Below are 22069 nucleotides of genomic sequence, written 5' to 3' on the forward strand. Positions count from 1 at the left end.
CAACTCCAACTCCCATGTCTCTGTCTTGCCTATCAGCAGTTACCCACACACGTGACACAAGTACAATACCTTGTCAAAGTTTTGGTAAAAAGCTAAAAGAAGAATTCAAGTCTTAAGGATTTATTGTCATAAATGGGGGAAAAAATTTACAGTATTACGTATTGTAAAGATGTTAATAATAATTAAACATATATAACACTTTCTTCGTAAATGTAATTTCACAATAAAACCATACAAAAATAAATAAAACAGTGTCATGATGGATCCCATTAAAAACCCTTTGCAGTCAGAACCTCACAAAGTATAGCAGTTGTTGTTTTCACACGTGCTTTACAGTATACAAATACTGTGTCATGTGAATGAGGGTGGAAGACCACCTTTTTGTCAACTACAATTACACTATCCACAGTAAAAGGGTCTCTCTGCCAATCAATAACTAGGCATTGATATTTGTATTCTCTTGATATTTTCTTATCTATAGTGTAATATAATGAATGTCATACTGTACATGTAGCTGAATATACTGTAGTGTATATTGTGTCAGTGTAATGCATGGTGAATGGAGAGGGTACTGGGGAAACGGAGTCAGCACAAAAGAGGTTTACTGTAGTTTGCTGTTTTACAATGTGTGTGTGTTTTTTTTCTTTTATTACTTTTTCAGTATGAACTCTGCAATACCTAGTGTATAAAGTTTTGCAGACATTATATCTTATTGTTACAGTATAATTTATTATATTTGCGGGAGCAATGAATAGGAAGTCATTTCAGTACCTACCGGACTCCTGAACCTGATTTGGGCACATTTAAGCCGATTATCCAATCTACATAATGAATGGTTTTAGATGTGACAACTACTGTAGGAGGGTGCAATTGTAAATTCCACCCCCTCTGCAACAGTGAGTTAGTTAATGAAAAGTGTTTCTACAAAATCATTTTTTGAGAGGAGAAAGCTGGCCACAACTTGTGGTCATTTTTCAAACCATCTCACTTCCGAAGTTCTGTTTTTGTAGTTGTTGAAAATTGGCACACAGTGATCTAAACTGAAACAAAAATAGATTGTGACTTTAAATTGTGTAATGTAGTCCACTACAGTAAGCATTTCAATAAACTTTACAAGACTGAAGAGGAATCATTTTAAACTTCAGCATTTGGGTTTACTAGTTTAATTTAAATTCGGACTCTAGTTTAAAATTGTATGTCAGTTTTCTTTTTTTTTCTTTTTTTACATTGTATTGCTTCACACACACTGTATTTTCTTTAATTGAACAATCATCCTTTAACTGTTGTTTATTGTATTTATACCAGCAGTTAATTTCTGTTTTGCATTTTAGCACCACCATTTAACACCCAACCAAACTATTTTATTGTATTTATTTATTTATGTATTAATTTATTGATGTTTATAGCCCCTCCCCTCTTTGCATACATATTATTAATCTGACAGTGCTGGAGCACAGACTGTGCTCTGTTCCTGTGTAAGAATGTGCTAATGGATCCATGCCGCTCCGCCTATCCTGTGAGCATTTCTATTTCTGTGTGTGTGTGTGGTGGTTTCAGCTTGTTCAGCACAGGCCTGAAGCACCACATTGTTTGCTATCGGAAGTGTGTGCTGAACTGGAAGGAGAGGCGGGGGGAGGGTGGTTGACGTTCCTCCTGCTCAGCGGGGCAGTAAAGCCACACTCTGCCCTCCTTACATTATTAATGGGAGCGTGTTTTCATGTTGCAGATGGCTGAGAGCTAGCCAGGCGCAGTCGGGACCAGAATGGCTCAGTTTCCCACAGCCATGAATGGTAAGCAGATTGTTTAGTTTCAAGTAATTGGTGGGGTGGGGTGTTTTTGTATTGTGTTGTGTGCATTGTGTTTGTGTGATTTGGAATACAGTACTGCTGTGGACACAGAATAAAGCAAAAATAAATAAAACCCTCCTTGGCATGTAACCCTTTTGCTAAGCTAATATTGAGACAGTCTCTTGCTAGTAACAACTATGTGTATTGCAGCCTGATTTGCTTAGCATTAAGTGTATCTGCACTAATCATTTACTGTAATTTCACATTTAGACACTGGCAAATGCTGATTAATTAAAAATTCTATTTGGATATTAATTATGTTCCGATTTCATGTTTTTAGATGATTGTATACTGGATAGAAGTAACAAGGAGTAAACTGAAGAGGCCCGTTTAATTTACTCTGCTCATGGACAGCAGTGTGCTGCAAAGAATACTATTTTAGGAACCACTGAATTTAAGTCATCCATCATCTAGATTAAACAGGTTTAGTGGTGGCTGCACACTACCAAATCCTATTGGGAAAAGACCTGACCAGGTTGACCGCTTGTTGTTGTCGTCGTTATTATTATTATTATTATTATTATTATTATTATTATTATTATTAACATTATTATTAACATTAGTAGTAGTAGTATTAGAAGTAGTTGTTGGAGTATTATTACTATTCTTATTTATTTATGTATTTTTCTTGTTCACAGTTAATTGAGTCCAAGGCAACCAAGGCCGTATAGGAGTACCAGCAGTAGCACTTGAATACTTGTTAGTACCCAGCACTAGTTCTTTTTTCTTCTCATGCAATTACTCTTAAATAGACGTTGTTGATCATTTTCCTTAGTTGCATCACGATTGCACTGTATTGTCACTCAGCTTATTGTTAAAATGTAAAATCTACTGGTCCTCTGCATAAACATACCTTACATATTTTGATTATTAATATATATTTAAGTTGATTTACTACTTCATTTCAATATTGGTGACTACAGTCAATGGCATGACAAATATGAGTGAATATGACTAAGAATAGGTGTGTTTTCCAGTCATTTTAATTGTCTCCCAAGAGCGAATAATCTGCCACATTTACATCTTCTACATTTGCTAATTTCACCAAAGCATTTTGGCCAGCAACTTCATATTTTCAGTGGAGTGGAAATCCTCTGGGGAAAAATCTAACAGCATCCTTCACTTTGACCTGCGACCTAAGATGACCACCATATTAAGATCATGCTCCTTTTTGCTTTTCTGATAAAGACTTACAGTGCAACACTTTGTGTGTTACAACAGGTCTTTATCAGTGTCACAGCCTCAAACCATTTAAGGTAGTGATTTCATATTTGCAGGGTTATATTAACCCTCTATGTTAAATCTGTTGGTGACAATTCCATTACTGGTGTTGTCTAGTAACAATGAACCCTTTCACTGTCACATTGTTTTAACCTCTGGCCATGTTAACTTCTAATGGGATTATAGTAAATTATGTATTTTAGGCTTCTTTTGGGACCTTTTTGCATTTCCATAACCACATATTTAATCTTTCAAAATAACATTAAGGAAATGCCTATCATTAAAAAATGACTCCGCATTGAGGATCAATCTTTTAGTATGCTTATCAACCATAAAACCCAAACACATCACTTCACAATTTTGGGTATGGCTACTGTACTGGCAAGTTAATCGGGGCCAAAACTGCAGGTGTGGTGGCTTCCCTGATTTACTGTGCTGTTTAGGGTGTAGATACCTGTAGTGTCCCGGGGCAGGAGGTGGCACTTTACAACGTAACCCTGTTAAATTCCATCAGTAGTCAGTACTTGTTTTGCATTGATAGAAGCAGCTGTTTTGAGTGTTTGTGCGGTAATACTGTTTCAGCAGATTGAAATGCTGGTTTAAGAAAAAACACTAAATCCAGAGCTGCAGTGTACAGCTCCACAACCAGGTTCAATTGTACACTATTCTGTTCTGATTTCCATTGCAGGTGTTGTCACTGCCACATTATTTAAAAAAAAAAAAAAAAACTGCTCATGTCAATCATACAGACCACACTCTTAGATACTGTCTTCACATTTGATACACAGCTACTGTATATTCTATGATTCCAATAGACAGTTTTCCATCACATATACATTCTACTACATGTGTTCAGGCTGTTCTATTCTTTCCTTTTGTTTTTCTTGGTTTTTGCCTGTGCTACATGACTAACCTTTGTATACTGCCTACAGGGTACAGGGTGTATACTGTGACACATATATTTCTATTATTAAATCAGTAATTTTAGCCCCTGCTGTTCTCCTGCAGTCATGAAACTAAACCAAATGCAGAGAGGGGAAATCAAGTATTACAAAATCATCTTCAGTAATTGGTGGGGAGTAATGTGTTGGCAAACAGTAACGTGACTAAAAGTAATTTTAGCTCAGTAGACTTACTGGGATGTTCACTGCAGTCAAATCAGTGGTACCTGTAATGGTATGGAGGCTTGGCAGGGAATTTACAATATCAGTGAATTATAAGCTTTTTTTTTTATTATTATTATTTTTTTATTGGGTGGGGGGGGGGGATTACCTACAGTAACAACTTGGTTCTATAGTGTATGATAGAGCTGCAGTGTGTTTTGTAGCAGTGGCAGTGTAACCAAGTATTTAATTTTGGTAAGGTCCCCATTAATGTATAGGGTAGTATCTTTCCTGTAATTCTCTGCTCATCTACACACAATAGACCTATAAATGCAGTTTAAACAACTCATATATACATTTGGGGTGACACAGGGTACTCGGGTTACCCGGTGCTCATGATATACCCGAATCCATTTTCAGGATTCGATTCCTCTTCGAATCCCTTTTTGCTAAAATCGAACGTCTGTTTGTACCACTGAAGCACAGAGAAATGAGAAATTATAATGCAGAGCTCCAGACTGCTGCGATTAAAATGTTTAGAAATGCAAGAACAACAACAATACATACATACACACACAATGAAAGTAGAGTCTCTACGGAAATGCAAGCGTTCAAATTTCTTTCAGCCAAACTATATTTAAATGGCTTACCAAATGAAATTGAATCATTTTGCTTCAAAGAGGTTTAAATACTTTTATACTGTTTATATTCTTCATCAAAAATCTTTTCATTGATTTTAAAAAAGGACATAGTTGTAAAACAAACAACGCGTTTCAACACTAACGTGTCTTCATCAGGTATATTAACACCAGCAGAATACATAAACACCAGTTTCTGCAACAGTTGTGATGGTGACCTGTCACAAAGACGGCCAGAGTGGGTGGCGTCAGACCAGACAGGAATTCAAACAACAGAGACGGTGGTTGTGATGAGCTGAGTGCAATGGCTGCACTCAGCGTTTAATAACAAATAAAAGGTTTTAAACAGTACACAAAACACAGGACACGGCACTACACGCCAAAATAAAAAGACAAACAAAACGGACTAAACACAAACGGTGCACGGAGACAAACAAACACGGTGAGTACACACACTTATCTTTACGTTTAATGATTTTACGTTCTAGTTTCTCCTCTCTCTCTCACCCGTTCTCCTCTTCCGAACACCCAACCCTGAGTGCAAGAAACGTGCATCTATTTATACTGTTGTGCTGGGATTCAATTACTAATTAATTACTCACTTGAATCCCAGCACGTGAATTCATTACGTGAAACCCCGTGTTCACATATTATATTTTAAATGCACGTGCGTGATGTGCAATCCCGTGCCTAAATACAAATCTACACTTTAAATATACGTGAAACACAGACCCGTTTATATCCCGTGTACCAATCTATACACCAACATTAACACACACACGCACGCAACATACACCACAGATCACACAAATGCACACAGGGGCGGGGCACTTTGCCACATATACCCCCCCTTGTGCGCAGCACACATGGCCTCAACGGCCACCTCCCCCCTTAAAAACCCAGCAGTCCAGAACAAAGTCTCGGGCTGGGAAGGGAGGCTTCAGTGGGCCCATGGCTGGCCATGCTGTCAGCACCCCTGCCGGTAGTGGCACGGCTGACAGCCTGTTGGTCCCGTCCTGCAGCGAAAAAGCTGCGGGGGCAGGTGGTCCCCCGACCTCCCCCTTCTTCGTAGCCGGCAGCTCCCTCCTGTGGGGCTCCGGCCACAAGAACTCCTGCAGCGAAACTGCTGCTGGGGAAAGTGGTCTCCAGACCTCGTCCCCCTTCTTTGTAGCCGGTAGCTCCCTTTGGTGGGGCTCCGACCACAGTACTGCCGGCAGCGAAGAAGCTGCAGTGGGAGCAGGTCTCCGGACCTCCCCCACGATCTCCGGCAGCGAAACTGCTGCTGGGGTTGGTGGTCTCCAGACCTCCTCCCCCTTCGTGGCCGGCAGCTCCCCTTTCTGGGGCTCCGGCCACCGTACTCCCTGCGGAGGTACGGGCAGCAGAGGCAGCTCCTGCTCCTCTGCTCCGGGCGGTGGCGGAGGCAGAGGCAGCTCCAGCTCCTCTGCTCCTGGCGGTGGTGGAGGCAGAGGCAGCTCCAGCTCCTCTGCTCCTGGCGGTGGTGGAACCAGCAGGCATTCACCCTCTGCTGGTGGAGGTGGAACCAGCAGGCATTCACCCTCTGCTGGTGGAGGTGGGACCAGCAGGTATTCACCCTCTGCTGGTGGAGGTGGGAGGGGCAAGCAGTCCTCCCACTGCGGTGGAGGTGGCGGAGGTAGAGGCGATGGGGCTGATGCTGGCCACTCAGAGGGAGGCTGTGGCGGTGCTGGCTCCCTCTGCTGTGGCGGCTGGGCATGTGCGCGCCGTGCTGCCTTCAGCAGCATAGCTAGAGGCTGCTGGGGGACACCAGCATCCTGCCCTTCTCCCCCCCAAAAATTTTCAGGGGGTTGAGCCTGTAACTCCTCCCCTTCTGGCTCTTGGGACGGCACCAGCAGGTATTCACCCTCTGCTGGTGGAGGTGGGACCAGCAGGCATTCTCCTTCTGCTGGCAGCTTGGGTCCTACGGCTGTGGAAGCCCCGACTTCCCTCTTTTTGGGCTGTGGACGCACCGACTCCTCCCTTTTGGGCTGTGGACGCACCGACTCCTCCCTTTTGGGCTGTGGACGCACCGACTCCTCCCTTTTGGGCTGTGGACGCACCGACTCCTCCCTTTTGGGCTGTGGACGCACCGACTCCTCCCTTTTGGGCTGTGGACGCACCGACTCCTCCCTTTTGGGCTGTGGACGTTCGGGCTCCTCCCACTCAGGCGTAGGACGTTCGGGCTCCTCCCACTCAGGCGTAGGACGTTCGGGCTCCTCCCACTCAGACGTAGGACGTTCGAGCTCCTCCCACTCAGGCGTAGGACGTTCGGGCTCCTCCCACTCAGGCGTAGGACGTTCGGGCTCCTCCCGCTTGGGCTGTGGACGCTCAGGCTCCTCCCATTTGGGCTGTGGACGCTCAGGCTCCTCCCGCTCGGGCTGTGGACGCTCAGGCTCCTCCCGCTCGGGCTGTGGACGCTCAGGCTCCTCCCATTTGGGCTGTGGACGCTCAGGCTCCTCCCATTTGGGCTGTGGACGCTCAGGCTCCTCCCATTTGGGCTGTGGACGCTCAGGCTCCTCCCGCTTGGGCTGTGGACGCTCAGGCTCCTCCCGCTTGGGCTGTGGACGCTCAGGCTCCTCCCCATAACTGCGGAAGGGACAGTGGGCGAACAGGTGATCCTGGTCGCAGAGGAGGCACCCCGACGATGGCTTGTTACATCGCCGTGGATGCCTGGCCCTTAGGCGGCACTCCTCCTCCCTGTCCTTCACCTCTTTATCTGTCTCCCGCTTGGGCTGTGGAGAAACCAGCAGGCATTCACCCTCTGCTGGTGGAGATGGGGACAGCAGGTACTCCTCTGCTGGTGGTCCTGCTACCTGGGCTGCTGTTCCGTTTATCGTTGCCTCCAGGTAGCTGAGGAGAAACTCCACACCTTCCTCCAAGGTGTTTGGGGTGTGTTCCTGCTGATAGGCCTCCCATCTCTCACTGTCCATCATCCACAGGGCCCGAACGACTATGGGCAGAGCCTGGGCCTCCAGCCCAGCATTCTCCAGGAACCAGTCCCGCCATTTTGTGGCGTCTTCTGCCATTATATATATATATTTTTTTTTTTTTTTTTTTTTTTTTTTAAACAAAACCCCTCCTGGTCTGACGCTTGGAGGCGCGGCTATCCCACGATGACACCACGTGTCACAAAGACGGCCAGAGTGGGTGGCGTCAGACCAGACAGGAATTCAAACAACAGACGGTGGTTGTGATGAGCTGAGTGCAATGGCTGCACTCAGCGTTTAATAACAAATAAAAGGTTTTAAACAGTACACAAAACACAGGACACGGCACTACACGCCAAAATAAAAAGACAAACAAAACGGACTAAACACAAACGGTGCACGGAGACAAACAAACACGGTGAGTACACACACTTATCTTTACGTTTAATGATTTTACGTTCTAGTTTCTCCTCTCTCTCTCACCCGTTCTCCTCTTCCGAACACCCAACCCTGAGTGCAAGAAACGTGCATCTATTTATACTGTTGTGCTGGGATTCAATTACTAATTAATTACTCACTTGAATCCCAGCACGTGAATTCATTACGTGAAACCCCGTGTTCACATATTATATTTTAAATGCACGTGCGTGATGTGCAATCCCGTGCCTAAATACAAATCTACACTTTAAATATACGTGAAACACAGACCCGTTTATATCCCGTGTACCAATCTATACACCAACATTAACACACACACGCACGCAACATACAACACAGATCACACAAATGCACACAGGGGCGGGGCACTTTGCCACATGACCAAACGTATGAGTACTGTTGTGTAAAAAAAGTAGCTTAAAATTAACAGTTGTTTAGGAAATATAGAACAAGAACAGCAAGAAATAAAAATACACTTAAGGTTTGTGTCTTGCACACATGCCATTAACAAAATGCCCTGAAAACGGCAAAAAGAGCAAGAATTAAACAAACAAGGACGTGAAAAGGTTACTGTACCAAGCTGAAAAAAGTTGTCTCCAATAAACCAATGTTATCTTTCGCCAGTCAAATCGTAGAGTGCCTAAATAAAGTTTTGAGTCAACACGGATAGATTTTTTTCGTCTCTTGCGTCTTGATTTTGTTACATTGTTTACTGTCAGGAGTTTAAGTGATTTAATTGCACAAGATTCCATGGTTAGATGATGAGCTGATAATATCCCTTCAGCCAAAGAATCAGCCACAGTAATTTAACAGCAACGTTACCAGTATGTAGTGTGAGCACTGTACTAAAGCAAGGCCAGCTGTTGAACAAAGTTTATTTCTGAAACTGACCATTTAAAAAATGTGAAAGCAGAACTAGTTTGTAGTGCTTTAGGGGCAAAAACTGTGTAATTAACCTTTTCAGGAATCAGGTAACCCGGTTCCTAGAAGGTCTAGGAATTCTTCTACCCAATGTCATGATATATATATATATATATATATATGTATATATATATATATATATGTATATATATATATATATGTATATATATATATATATATATATATATATATATATATATATATATATGAGTAATAAATGTTTAAATTGGAATTCCTAATAGTTCTGCCCTAGTTTAAGAGCTTGTTCTTTAATCAATATCTCTTTCAAACCACATTTAGTATTTTTTAGCTGCTGAAAATCCACACGCTTTCAGGCCTTGTGTTAAAACCTTAAGTAGGCCATTTTGAGGCTAGTTCCTGTCTGTTCTTATCTAGCGTATTTTCATATGACTTCACTTTAAAATGCCTCAGTTTCTGTTAATTTTGTGTAGGAAGTTTCTCTTGCTTTTGACCTGCAGTAAAGTCACTGGACCACAGGCATTATTTTTTTGCATCACTGGGTTTGGCACAGGATCAAATAGGAAAGCAATACTGGAGACAAGAGGGTGGGTATATCTGGTGGGTACTTAGGAACAGCTTCATTCTGTCCGCCAGTCTGGTACCGACTGTGTGGGAAGGCTGTTTTCCCGAGTCTTGTGTAACATGTGGCCAAGCTGTTTATGTTAATGTAGTTGCTTCAGGATATGATGTAAGGTACAGAGCAATATTTCCTGCTGATAATGAGTAATTAAGAAGTACAAAATCTGCTGTGTGGAAGCTGTACACACAACATTGCTTGGGCTTAATGTTCATGACTTCACTTAGCTGCAGCCTATCCAGTTGTAAAATGGTAATAAAGCAGGTAAACTGACACTAACCTGTGGGTACAATTGCCTAATTTTGAAATGCACAGGTTTTTATGTTCCTTTTGTTTTAATTAATTAATTCATTTTATGCACAATTATCGTTTTATTCTACGGTTTTAGTGCTCAGTTTGATCGACCTATACCACAGTGCTGGTGAATCCCCCTGCATTGCTTCATCCACCTATCAGTAGTTATCCCAGATTTACCCCCAAGAAAATGCTCCATTAAAATCCAGCTGTGGCTTATCTCAAAGGAGTATCAGTTGATCAAATTGACACTCTCTTTTTGGGGTTAGAGCCAAATAGACTTGAATACTGACTTTGGTTTATTCTTTTAGTTCTTTTTCATAATATACAACACCTCTCCAGGTATTACTGTACACATTTTTCTACTGCAATACAACATTCTAAAAGGGATCAAAAACTATTTTACACTACAAAATGAACAAAGGCTGTATTTAAAAAATTTTTTTTTTGAATCCAAGACTTTGTTATGCAAGATAAGGCCTAATCTGTCATTTTCAGGTTTTGCATTTGCTCTTAAAACCAGTTTGAGAAAGAATCCTTGCAGCTGAGATTGACCTAATACTGAGTTCTGTGGGAGGGTGGTTTATTTTTCCAGACAGTCTTCATTACTGCTAGAGTACACAGTATTTGTTTTGCTACATGATGAAATAATTCCATGGTTAGTCATCTCGGTTGGTATTAAAAATTAGGTGAATCATTTAAAAAAAAAAAAAAAAAAAGTTACCTTGGTCCTTTGTCTATAGAGGGATAAAGTATGTAAAGGTGTTTTTTTTTTTTTTCTTCCCCCAATTCAAAGCCTTTATTGTTTGAGTACCGGTATAGTTTTCAATATTTATCTCATGAAAGCTCAGCAATCATTTTAAATGAATTGTTCTGGTTTGGGCCAAATACTCAAAGGCAATAATATATTTTTAATAATAACCTTTTATCTTTTTCATCATTGGATCGTAACTAGAATCTATTGGAGCCACACAGTAGAAACCACCTCTGTTTTGCATGTACTGTATGCCTAAGCCTTCTAACCTGTGTGTGAATCTTAAATCAATCTTAAATCATAAAGTCCTCTTTTTTTTCTTTTGTTTTTGTTTAGGTGGTCCTAACATGTGGGCCATCACTCCAGAGGAGAGGTCCAAGCATGACAAGCAGTTTAACAGCCTCCTGCCTGTAATGGGCTTTGTAACAGGTACAGTAGGATACAGGTGTTAGCATAGTGCTTACAATCCTGCTGTGTAATCAATACAAAATCTAGATAGGGAGAGGTTACAAATTGATAATACAGGAACCTCCATCCGAAGGAGGAAAAATGCAGATGGTGTTGAATACTTGCATTTCCCCTCTGAGCTGGGACCTCCCCATGTGAGATGAATTCTAGTGGTCTAGTGAATGGATTTCTTCACCTATCCACCCAGTTTCCAAAATAAAAGACTGGTAACTAATGTTCTTTTTTCAACCGACCGCTTCTGAAAAGAATCTTAACAGCTTCATTTCTAAAGTGAGGCGGTTTAAGAGATGACTGCTGGGGGTGTGCAACTTTGATTTATCCCTTTTACAACTGTGGCAACTAAGTTAGTACATGGAAAAGTGACAGAGGGAACAGGAATTACAACTCTCTGTGGTTAAAGTCATTTTTCAAACACCCTCTCGTGACAAATTCAGCTTTTCAGAATCAGACCCAGTGTTTGGAGATAGCCAGCATGGTTTTCTGAGGACATCAATCCTATCTGACTAACCTTCTTCCTAGATTAGAAGGATTACTGCAAGGATAGTGTAACAGTGTCTATACTATCTACAGGCTTTTGACAAGGTGATACACACAAGACGCAAAACTGGAAGTAGAGAGTAAGGGGATAACTTGTAGTTTGGGCCAAGTACAGTAGGGATCGGTGCTGCGCTTTCTTATCGGTGCAAAATTGACCTATTGTAGACTAATTATCAAGCTTGTAAAATCTGCATACAAAGCTGCACATAGCCCAAAGGGATTGGGACTGCATTCAGATGTCACAAAAATGTTGAGTCCAAATACCAAATGGGCTGTACTGAACTGGAACAGGCCCGTTACTAGAAAGACCTTGGTGTTGTAGTTTGACGTGTCGCTGGTACTGCAGCCACAAGATCTGTATTCTGCGTGATCAGATGCTATCCAAACTGGCAGCGATGGGATTCATACTGGAATGCGGAGAATAAACATTCTCATGAAACAAGTTGATGCATTTAACATCCGTTAGTTCTAGCTGTCTGATTTGAAGCTTCATGGTAGGTCTTTAAATAGGACTTGTCTTCCTGAGTCTAGTTAGGGGGATGTATTAGCTGGAAGGATCATGTTGCCTTTTATAGAAGGACATTATTAATCCGCTTGAAACCAACTTTCAAAACATTGTGCTTCTCATGTTGTCACTAATAATTAATAAGACATGTCTGCTTGACTTTAAATAGTTAAGATCAAAACAGCCATATCCTGTTTTTGTGTTATATTTTTTTATTATTGATTTGCATGGGCTTGGTTGTACAAGCAGTAGATACAATAATTTTAACTTTTCTCCAAGTTGGTTGTGGAAAAATATTTCCAAGTTTGCAGAAGTATGTTTCTCTGTGGGTATTTTTATATTACAACAATAATACATGTGTATTCTGTCCTGAAGACACCCTTTAAGATATGGCTTAATAATTAGCTATATAAAAAAATAAGAAATAAGAAACTATTAAAAAAAAACAAAAAAAAAAAAACACTCCTGTGGATATTTGTGTCACCGCCAAGGCTGTTATTTATTTAACTATGAAAACCTTTGATAACTGATTAGCGTTTTTATAGATACCGTAAGGGTTCTGGTTCAATGAGCAGACGCTAACCCATTTTCATGAAGTGCAAAATTACATTTTGTTTGGCTGTTCCGACAGGAGATCAAGCTCGGAGGTTCTTTCTGCAGTCTGGGCTTCCTGCAGCAGTGCTGGCTGAGATCTGGTGAGTTACTCATGTTTCTGTTTCCAACAGTAGTCTAGAACTGTGCGCAAACTTTTTATATCCTGCCCCCCTTACTTGGCATACATGTTGTTGCCCCCCCCCCCCCCCCCCCCCCCCCGCTGACATTTTATATTTTAACAGGTGTTTGTTTTCCCGGATTTAACCACAAAAAGTCCATATTTCGCTAAATATTAACAAACACATTTTCAAGTTTTCAGACTTGTACTTTCAAATATAATTTATAAATGTTGAAAACTCGTATTATAAATTCAACATTTAAAAGCAGGCAATAAGTCTTTATTTAAACTTTCCGACATTTAGCTGACACGTTAAATCTGGTTTCTAACTAATAAATCAGTGAATTTAAATATATATATATATATATATATATATATATATATATATATATATATATATATATATATATATATATATATATATATATTTATATATATTTTTTTACACTTGGCAGTTACACATTTACATAACAGATGCATCTGAAAAATGTTATCGTTCAGCAATTAAATCTGAAAGAAATAAATCTGGGTTATCACAAAATTTATTTTGCCAGCTAAATCTGAAGCTAAATGAGCCCACTGAAGCGCTTGATTTGGCATTGTATACTGCTGCTGAGCTTCCCTTACACTCCGAGAGCCACTGTGCCGCTTCCCTGTCTCCTCTGAATATTACAATGCCAAAAAAATGTACACATTCAAAACCTTTAAGAATGTGTTTAACATTTACATTTAATCTTGGAAAAACACTGTTAAAACATTAGTGCTTTATTTTTACACTTGGCACCCCATACACCATTCCAGCTCTATTCGCTGCAGTTTCACTGACACTCGCCACTTCAAACATAATTTCTCCGGTTGTACAAGTCCTAGATTGATCGTCAACGGCTCATTTGAAAGGTAATAACTTGGACTAATTAGCTGTCATTTGTGTATTGACACCCCCACTTTGCGCACCACTGGTCTAGAGGCCACTACACTCCAGACAGAAATGTAGATGTAGTCTGACCTTTTTCTGGAAAGTGTTCCTGTTGATATTTAAAAAAATAAATAAAAAGGCTTGTGTAAAAAAGATTTCTCCTTTCCTCTACTAGGGCCCTCGCAGATATGAACAAGGATGGGAAGATGGACCAGCAGGAATTCTCAATAGCCATGAAGCTGATCAAGCTGAAACTGCAGGGTCAGCTCCTGCCCTCCACACTCCCTTCAGTAATGAAGCAGCAGCCAGTACCATCCCCGCTCATGTCCTCACGCTTCGGTAAATATAGTAATATAGAATTTCTATACTACCTGTATATGCAATTCCTAATGGACTGCAGTAACTCCTAGCATGTGTTAGGCATGGAAGCACTGGGCACTAGTTAGGAGTTGACAGTTTGCAGCTGCAGCAGGAAGACTGTATTGCCAGCTGCGCTGCTAATTACCATGCTAAGTATTTCTAAAACCCATGGACATTTGCATACACATTATTTTGCCTCCAGTTGTAAAATTGTGTACAAACAAGACCACACTGAAGACATGTCTTTGGGTTTTGTGGACTTATAAGCAGCTTTACAAAGTGACATTATGGCAAACGTTGGTTGTGCTGTCTGACAATAACTTTGTAATGCTGCTGTGGAAACCCTGAAACTAGGTATGTTATGTACCCATGGGTCCATTTCACAAACCAATTCTACATAAGGTAGCTGATTTCTGTCGAACTGTACTATTCAATCTTTTTTAAAGTGTTTTGTGAAACAGGTAGGGACATATTTTTGCTTGCAGTCTTCTATGATCTAGATAAACTTTGTAAAACTGATCACTGGTGATAGGCAGTCATCTAAAGTCTTAGTGCTTTTGTGGTCAATAGAGAAACATAACCCTGATCTGGGTACTGTAATGGCTGGGGTTGAACATCTTGGTTTAAGAGTTCTTTATATATAATTGCACAATGTGTTTTACTTGTAAACTAGGAATGGGAAGCATGCCAAACCTCTCCATCCTTCCTACCATGCCTATGTACACCCCCTTGGCACCCACCACGTCTGTGACCTCCATGACCTCACTGCCTCCCTCTGGAATCTCCACCCCCTTGGTGCCTTCAATCAGCACGCCGTCGTTGCCTAACGGGAGCAACGCAATCCTCCTTCCCCTCTCTATGCCGCTGTCATCAAGTAAGTGACAAATACAATCTGCCCCTTCCTTTACTGCATATTGACACACTTGCAAAGATCCGGTCCATCACTACCCTTAAGAAAATATCTTATTCTAAGTTACAGTAAGTAACATTCCAAATAATAAATGCATGTGTATCTGTGTAATACTGTGTGCAGCTTTAAGTTCTCCACAATAGGATCCCTATTATAGAGGATATAGTGGAGGTGTCTGTACTTGCAAATGTCACACTGAGTTTTAAATAAAACATAGGAGCGTAGGAGTGTCTGTTGGAACAGGACAAAAACTGCATTAAAACAACGGGCACATCTCACCTGCTTCTTCTTTTTAATTTTGTTATCTTTAAATGTCTTTTTTTTTTGTTGAAGCCAGTTTGCCTCATGACGCTTTAGTGTAGAAGTTAAAAAACTAGTTTGAGGTGTCAAAAAAAAAATAATAATGAAAATGTCTATTCTACTACACTAACATGGCTTAATTTAAAACATATATTTGTTTTAAATTAATATGTACTATTGTATTAATTATGTTATGTATTATCCGATTAATATATTAATCGGATAATATTCCAATAGGCAACATCTGTATTGTCCTGCAATTGCCGATACTGTTCATCACTAAATAAATACAGGGTTGTCTTTTAGATTATTTTTATTTGGTTGCTTAATTAATTGCAGATGAGCTCAGGATACAGGCTTGTATCTGTGTTTGAAGGATATTCAGTTAGAAAGGGATTCTTTGTGCAGTTCAGCTGTTACATTAGCTGTATATGACTTGTGAATCAAAGTTAGTGTAACTTACGTAAGTGACTGTACAGACGATAATGACTATTCCTACATCATACATTTGTTATCCATGAGAAGTCAAATCCTTGAAATATACACAGAGATGCATACTGTAAATTTGTCTTCATTTCTATGGCGGATGATTTAGTCACAGTGTGTTTAATTTCAGCCCTGCCCCAGATGGGTTCCTTTCCTCAGTCCTCGATGGGATTTGGAAGTACAAGAATGCAAAAGGCACAGTCCTTGATTGACTTGGGGTCAAGCAGGTAAGGGTTTTATTCCTACCATGAACAGTAAAAGTCAGAATCCTTATCCAGGAATGAGGGGGGAAACGTGAAATGTAAGGTGACATGTTAAAATCTTACTTAAGTAAATCTTTTATGCGTGTTCCATTAGATTTGTCCCTGAAGTAAAAAAAATATATATATACCATGGTTTACATTTGGTTAGCCTGTTTATTTATTGGAGCCGAATGTGATGGGAACATGAAAAATAGAATGAGAACGTTTAACTGAATATGGTGTAACAATAAATTCAAGGCTAATTGTGGTGGCATCCAAATTATTATCCATTTACTTTCAATGCAGAATAACCGAGTTGGATGTTGTCCATATTTGAACCTTACAATCCGTATTTGTAATGGGAACTGCCAATACAGGTATCTCACTGAATGCTGTACCAGTCTCCATAAGTCATTATTGCAGAAACACATTTCTTTGGTGAAAATGAAGAAAAAATATTCCACCTGATTTGTTCTGTTTTGGTAGTAAATGGATAACATACACTTATTGTTGCTTATTGTTTTTTATTATTTTTATTACTGTATTTTGGTAAACAAGAGGTCCAAGTGAGCTTAAGAGGCAATACATGTATTGAAATCTCTTGCATATTTTTTTAAGTGGAGACCGTTATCACTGAAACCAAGATATTTACTGTAGTTAGTTAGGTGTCTTAAGTGCAGTAAAAAAGCCCCACCCCCAATCATTCTGTTTCAAGGCTGCTGTTTCAATACTTTTAGCAGGGCAGTGTATATACTGTATAAAAATATAAACCCATACATTACAGTACACACCTTCACTTCCAACAAAACTGTAGGGAACAGCAGCAACAGTATGCTGGTTTGAAGTGCCAACTGATAGAACAGAATTAGTCACTGACTGACTCTCATCTTTCATCAATGATGTTCATGGAGCTGGGAAAACAGTTACTAAATTAAAATAAGAATTCTGGAATTCCTTTCCTCACAGCTCCAATTCTTCCTCGACAACATCTCTCACTGGGAACTCGCCCAAAACGGGCTCCGGTGACTGGGCAGTGCCCCAGTCTTCCAGGCTAAAATACAGGCAGATGTTCAACAGTCTGGACAAAGCTATGACTGGATACCTCTCAGGTGAGTTTTTAAGGTTTCCCCAGTTGCTGAATAGTTTTGTTATACTGATATTTAAGGGGGGCAGTAAGCATACAGTATTGAATTTAAAAAAAAGTGTTAAAATATTAGAGAAATCTGAGAGAAAACATAAGATGTAAAAAGTTATTAGATATTAGATTTTTTTTTTTTCTTGGCAGTTTTTCGCCTGACTGTTAGATTTTGCAAACTGTAATTAAATATTTATGGTAGCTGCAGTTAGCAGCGCTAGATGTCTACTACAATGCATATTTCTAATAACTGAGGATCATGTCACCAAAGTACCACTAACTGCCACAGAGATTCTATCAGTCAGATGACTCATGCCTCACACTAAACCACATTGAAGTATCTCCACTGTCCTTTCCAGTAAAACAAAACTGAATCTCTTCCTACAGGTGTTTTCACTCATGCAAATGGAAATAGAATATCATATGGGTGCATTTATTTGTTCAGTGCTTTAATTAGCTTAGTACCACTGATTGTATTGTGTACTACATATATACATACATGAAAACTAAGTTATTGTTATTATTCTTCCTATTGTACTCCATTATTATTAAGAGCAAAATGTTTGCTTTGACTTAACATAATTAACATGGTTCATGATAACTTCACATTAGCCTCTAATCGTGCACAGACAGGACCTGTTTAAAAGCCCTGTATTGTTACATGACTTGAATACACTGTTCACTGCTTTATCTAGACTTTCTATCAAACTAAAGCAAGAAAACAGTACTGTGTCATACACTGCATCCCATTACTTTTATTCTTTCATTATACAGCTAGACTAGAACCGACTATACCAGTCTTTCTAAGTACTTTGGAATGTGTTTCTGGCCTTTAGGGAGAGGGGAGGGTCAGTCAGTTAGTTTGATCTCAATGGAATTGTTCTTACTTTATTTTCCTTGTTTTTTTTCTGTATTTATTTGTGACACAGTGAGTTGAAATCAGGTAAACCTATTGCTGCGTAATGACCCCCTTAACATTCACAAAACAGTAAGCTGTTGTCTGGTTTCTTTTTGGCCTGTTCTAAAAGGCATCTGTCCTGGATTTTCTTTAGCGAAACTCCCATCCCCATGCACACCTTATTTGCTTACCCTGATTATTCACAGTGCTGTGTGGTGCATGGTAATGGATCTGTTTACTACTTTAAATTTGCTGTGTGTGACTCATTGTTCTTTGCATTTTCCAGGTCCACAAGCCAGAAATGCTCTTGTCGCGTCAAATCTTACTCAAACACAACTAGCCACAATATGGTAGGTTTTGGTATACCAAAGAAAAGAGTTTATGCCATGAGTTATTTCTGTTGTGTTTTAATTATCTGTCAAGTTTAATCTTACTATATTGGTACAGTATCAAATTATTATTATTTTACTCTGTCGTCTTGCACTTAAGTGGAGCTTTTATGAATTTGTCAATTGACAAATGGAACTAACATGCTGCCATTGTGAGGTCATGTGGCTTTTGATGTTACAGCTGCATAGAGACTGTGTACTTTGTTATTGTTGTAATGTTTGGTACATAGCTTTAATCTTTCTTGCATTCCATTAACGTTTTTGTCCAGTAAAAATAAACCCTTTTACTGCTGCATTACTTTAAATTGTATTTAAAGGACCATAGAATATAACAACTGTGTACCAACTACACAGTTCCATTGCCAGTGATGCTTGGTTTTTGTTCACAAAAACTCCTGTTTCTAGTTTCCTTCTTAGCTTTAACTCTATCAGCACAACGTAACTATTAAAAAAAAGAGAGAAAAAAATATGTATATTTAAATTGGACAACTAATTAAATACTTTTTTGAAAAATCAATTAAAATGATCATAGATACAGCGTACATGTTAGCGTACATATTAGTTTATTGGTCTGCTGTTTTGAGTGGAGTTATCTCTCCAAAACTACTAAAGCAGTCTGCTGTTTTGAGCGAGTTCCTAGTCCTCTCTACCAGCGGTTCTCAAACTGGGTGGTGCGCCCCCCTAGGGGGCCGCAGACTGTATCCTGGGGGGGCACGAGAAGGTTCAGGGTTTTTTTTAATTTTAATTTTTTTATTTTAAATATTTTGATTGGATCACCAATAATACTTCCATCAATCAGAGGGTTGCATGCCATACAGTACTCGTACCTACCCCGCCCTCTGTCAGACTGGTATACAGAACAGATTAAATAAGCGCTGGACAAGAGAAATAATGGCAGTCATGAAGTCACTTCACTTGAAAACATTAAAAGTAGACCGGACATTTCCATCAATGGATTTAAAAAATGTGGAATTGATGATGCGATCAAAAGCCCAGAGGCAGTGTAAACTGCCTGCTAATAGGACTGTTCTTTTTTATGTTAAGCATTTTTGTGTTCTTTTTTTTTTTTAAGGGTTTAATTAAATAACAGCCAAAATTGTTTATGACAGACTTGTTGAAAGTCTGTAACAAAATGGTTACAGACATCATGCAGGTATTGCAAAGTCCAGACACCATATAAAACTGAGCTGATTTTGCCAGTGCTTACTAGTCTATTAACCAGTTTGAAATGATTTCGAAGCAAATAAAAGCATTTTCGTTTCTGCTTTATTGTTAAAGATTTCACACGTGGCAATACTGCCCTACAATTACTGCATGGTAGTACTGTGATCGTTCCACTGTTATGTTGTGAACCATCGTTTTGAAACCGAGAGACAGCAAATGCTTATCATAAAAGTTTACTGGTTCTTAAAATTAAGGGCCATATAAGAACAATAAATACTGTAACTGATTAGAAGGCCTTCTTTGTTCTTCTCCAAGTTGCTGCAGTTACATTGTAGATGCTATAACGAGTTACTGTAAATGAGATACTGTTTTAGCAAACACATTTAATTAAGTAAACATTTATTTAAATGTTTTTGGAATTAGAAGCATAATTGCAAAACTGTGACTCTTTTTTGTGAACGTGCTGTGAAAAAAATCCCCCAAAGTATAAATCCGCCAAATTTAATACTAGCCAAAATGTCCCGTTATGCGGTATATATTAACTTAAAACGAATCTTTATGCGGACACCTCCAGGCATGTCAGAGTTTGTAGATGGCGCTGTGCATCTGACTGGTGCCTTTTACGCTTGCATATTTTTGGATGAAGCCCGCTGCCTTCTGGTAATGTATGTTGTTTATCAGCTTACTATGTAGTAAACGTTGGTCACAATCGGTAAACTGTAATTTGCAGTGTTAAGTTCTTATTATGATGGATCGGTGGCTACTTTGTGCAAAACAAAAAAAAACAGTAGTGACACACAGAGAAGCCGCAGGCATGTTGGATTTTCTTTTTACCAGTACATGTATGTGTGTGTGTGTCTGCGTGTGCGTCTGCATGTGTGTGTGTGTGTGTTGGGGGGGGGGGGGCTCAACTACCACAGAAAAGAGGAAAGGGGGCGCGGCCCAAAAAGTTTGAGAACCACTGCTCTATACAAATGCGTAGTGTGGAGTTAAGGTGCATAACTTTGAGAGGTCAAACGGTTTACTTCCACAGTGCTGTCCAGTTCTAATTTATAATGTCTTTTTCAGGAACCTGGCTGACATTGACAGGGATGGGAAGCTAAAAGCCGAAGAATTTATTTTAGCCATGCATCTAGTTGACATGGCTAAAACAGGGCAGCCTCTTCCACTATCTCTGCCTCCAGATTTCATGCCTCCATCATTCAGGTACCATTGACTAAGAACAATAACACCACAAATCACAGCGTGGAATCAGATTTGCCCAGTGAAAGAAAGTGGCATTGAACATAAGAAAGTTTACAAACAAGGCCATTCGGCCCATCTTGCTCGTTTTGGTTGTTAGTAGCTTATTGTTCCCAAAATCTCATCAAGTAGCTTATTGAAGGATCCCAGGGTGTCAGCTTCAACAACATTACTGGGAGTTGGTTCCAGACTCCCACAATTCTCTCTTTCTTTTTTCAGGTCAAAAAAGTTCCGTGGGTCAACATTGTCAATACCTTTTAGAATTTTGAATGTATGAATCAGAACGCCGCGTAGTCGTCCTTGTTCAATACTGAATAGATTCAATTATTTTAGCCTGTCTGCATATGACATGCCTTTTAAACCCGGAATAATTCTGGTCGCTCTTCTTTGCACTCTTTCTAGAGAGCAGCAATATCATTTTTGTAGCGAGGTGACCAGAACTGATCACAACTGACACAGAACTGAGGTCTTACTAATGCATTGTAAAGTTTTAACATTACTTCCCTTGATTTAAATTCAACACTTTTCACTACCGAGCATTTTGATGGCCTTTTTTATACCTTCCCCACATTGTCTAGGTGAAGACATTTCTGAGTCAACATAAACTCCTAGGTCTTTTTCATAGATTCCTTCTTCAATTTCAGTATGTCCTATGGTATTTGTAATGCCTGTGTGCAGTACCTTACACTTTTCTCTATTAAATGTAATTTGCCATGTGTCTGCCCAGTTCTGAATGCTGTCTAGATCATTTTGAATCACTTTGCTGCTGCAACAGTGTATGCCACTCCTCCTATTTTTGTGTCGTCTGCAAAGTTTACTTACTATACCAGAATCTAAGTCATTCATGTAGATTAAGAATAGCAGAGGACCTAATACTGATCCCTGTGGTACTCCACTGGTTAGCTTTGTCCATTTTGAGGTTTCTTCTCTTTTGGGAGATGTGCTCTTAAGAACAACCTAACCAATTAGCATTCGTACCCGGTCATGAGCAGCCATTCCTCTGTTCATTCTCACTGTTTTCTTTGAATTGGAGCCTTGTGAATATTTTT

At 39.8% G+C, this 22069-nt stretch overlaps 1 protein-coding gene across 3 annotated transcripts in view; it reads left to right on the forward strand.

Annotated features, from left to right (window-relative positions):
* LOC117402466 (intersectin-2) overlaps positions 1 to 22069 on the forward strand; it is an 81416-nt gene that overhangs the window by 19104 nt on the left and 40243 nt on the right. For 2 of the 3 annotated variants that reach the window (XM_034003614.3, XM_034003612.3), the window contains exons 2-10: positions 1727 to 1790; positions 11093 to 11185; positions 12898 to 12961; positions 14070 to 14233; positions 14928 to 15128; positions 16081 to 16177; positions 17159 to 17301; positions 18512 to 18575; positions 20847 to 20984. In XM_034003614.3, the coding sequence (XP_033859505.2) occupies positions 1763 to 1790; positions 11093 to 11185; positions 12898 to 12961; positions 14070 to 14233; positions 14928 to 15128; positions 16081 to 16177; positions 17159 to 17301; positions 18512 to 18575; positions 20847 to 20984 (992 nt within the window). In that variant the 5' untranslated portion in view covers positions 1727 to 1762. Of the gene's footprint in view, positions 1 to 1726; positions 1791 to 11092; positions 11186 to 12897; positions 12962 to 14069; positions 14234 to 14927; positions 15129 to 16080; positions 16178 to 17158; positions 17302 to 18511; positions 18576 to 20846; positions 20985 to 22069 lie in introns of those variants that run through there. The other variant, XM_034003613.3, reaches the window with a different exon arrangement.

The sequence above is a fragment of the Acipenser ruthenus genome, chromosome 5, assembly GCF_902713425.1.
Source record: "Acipenser ruthenus chromosome 5, fAciRut3.2 maternal haplotype, whole genome shotgun sequence".
In the NCBI taxonomy this organism is placed as follows: Eukaryota; Metazoa; Chordata; class Actinopteri; order Acipenseriformes; family Acipenseridae; genus Acipenser; species Acipenser ruthenus.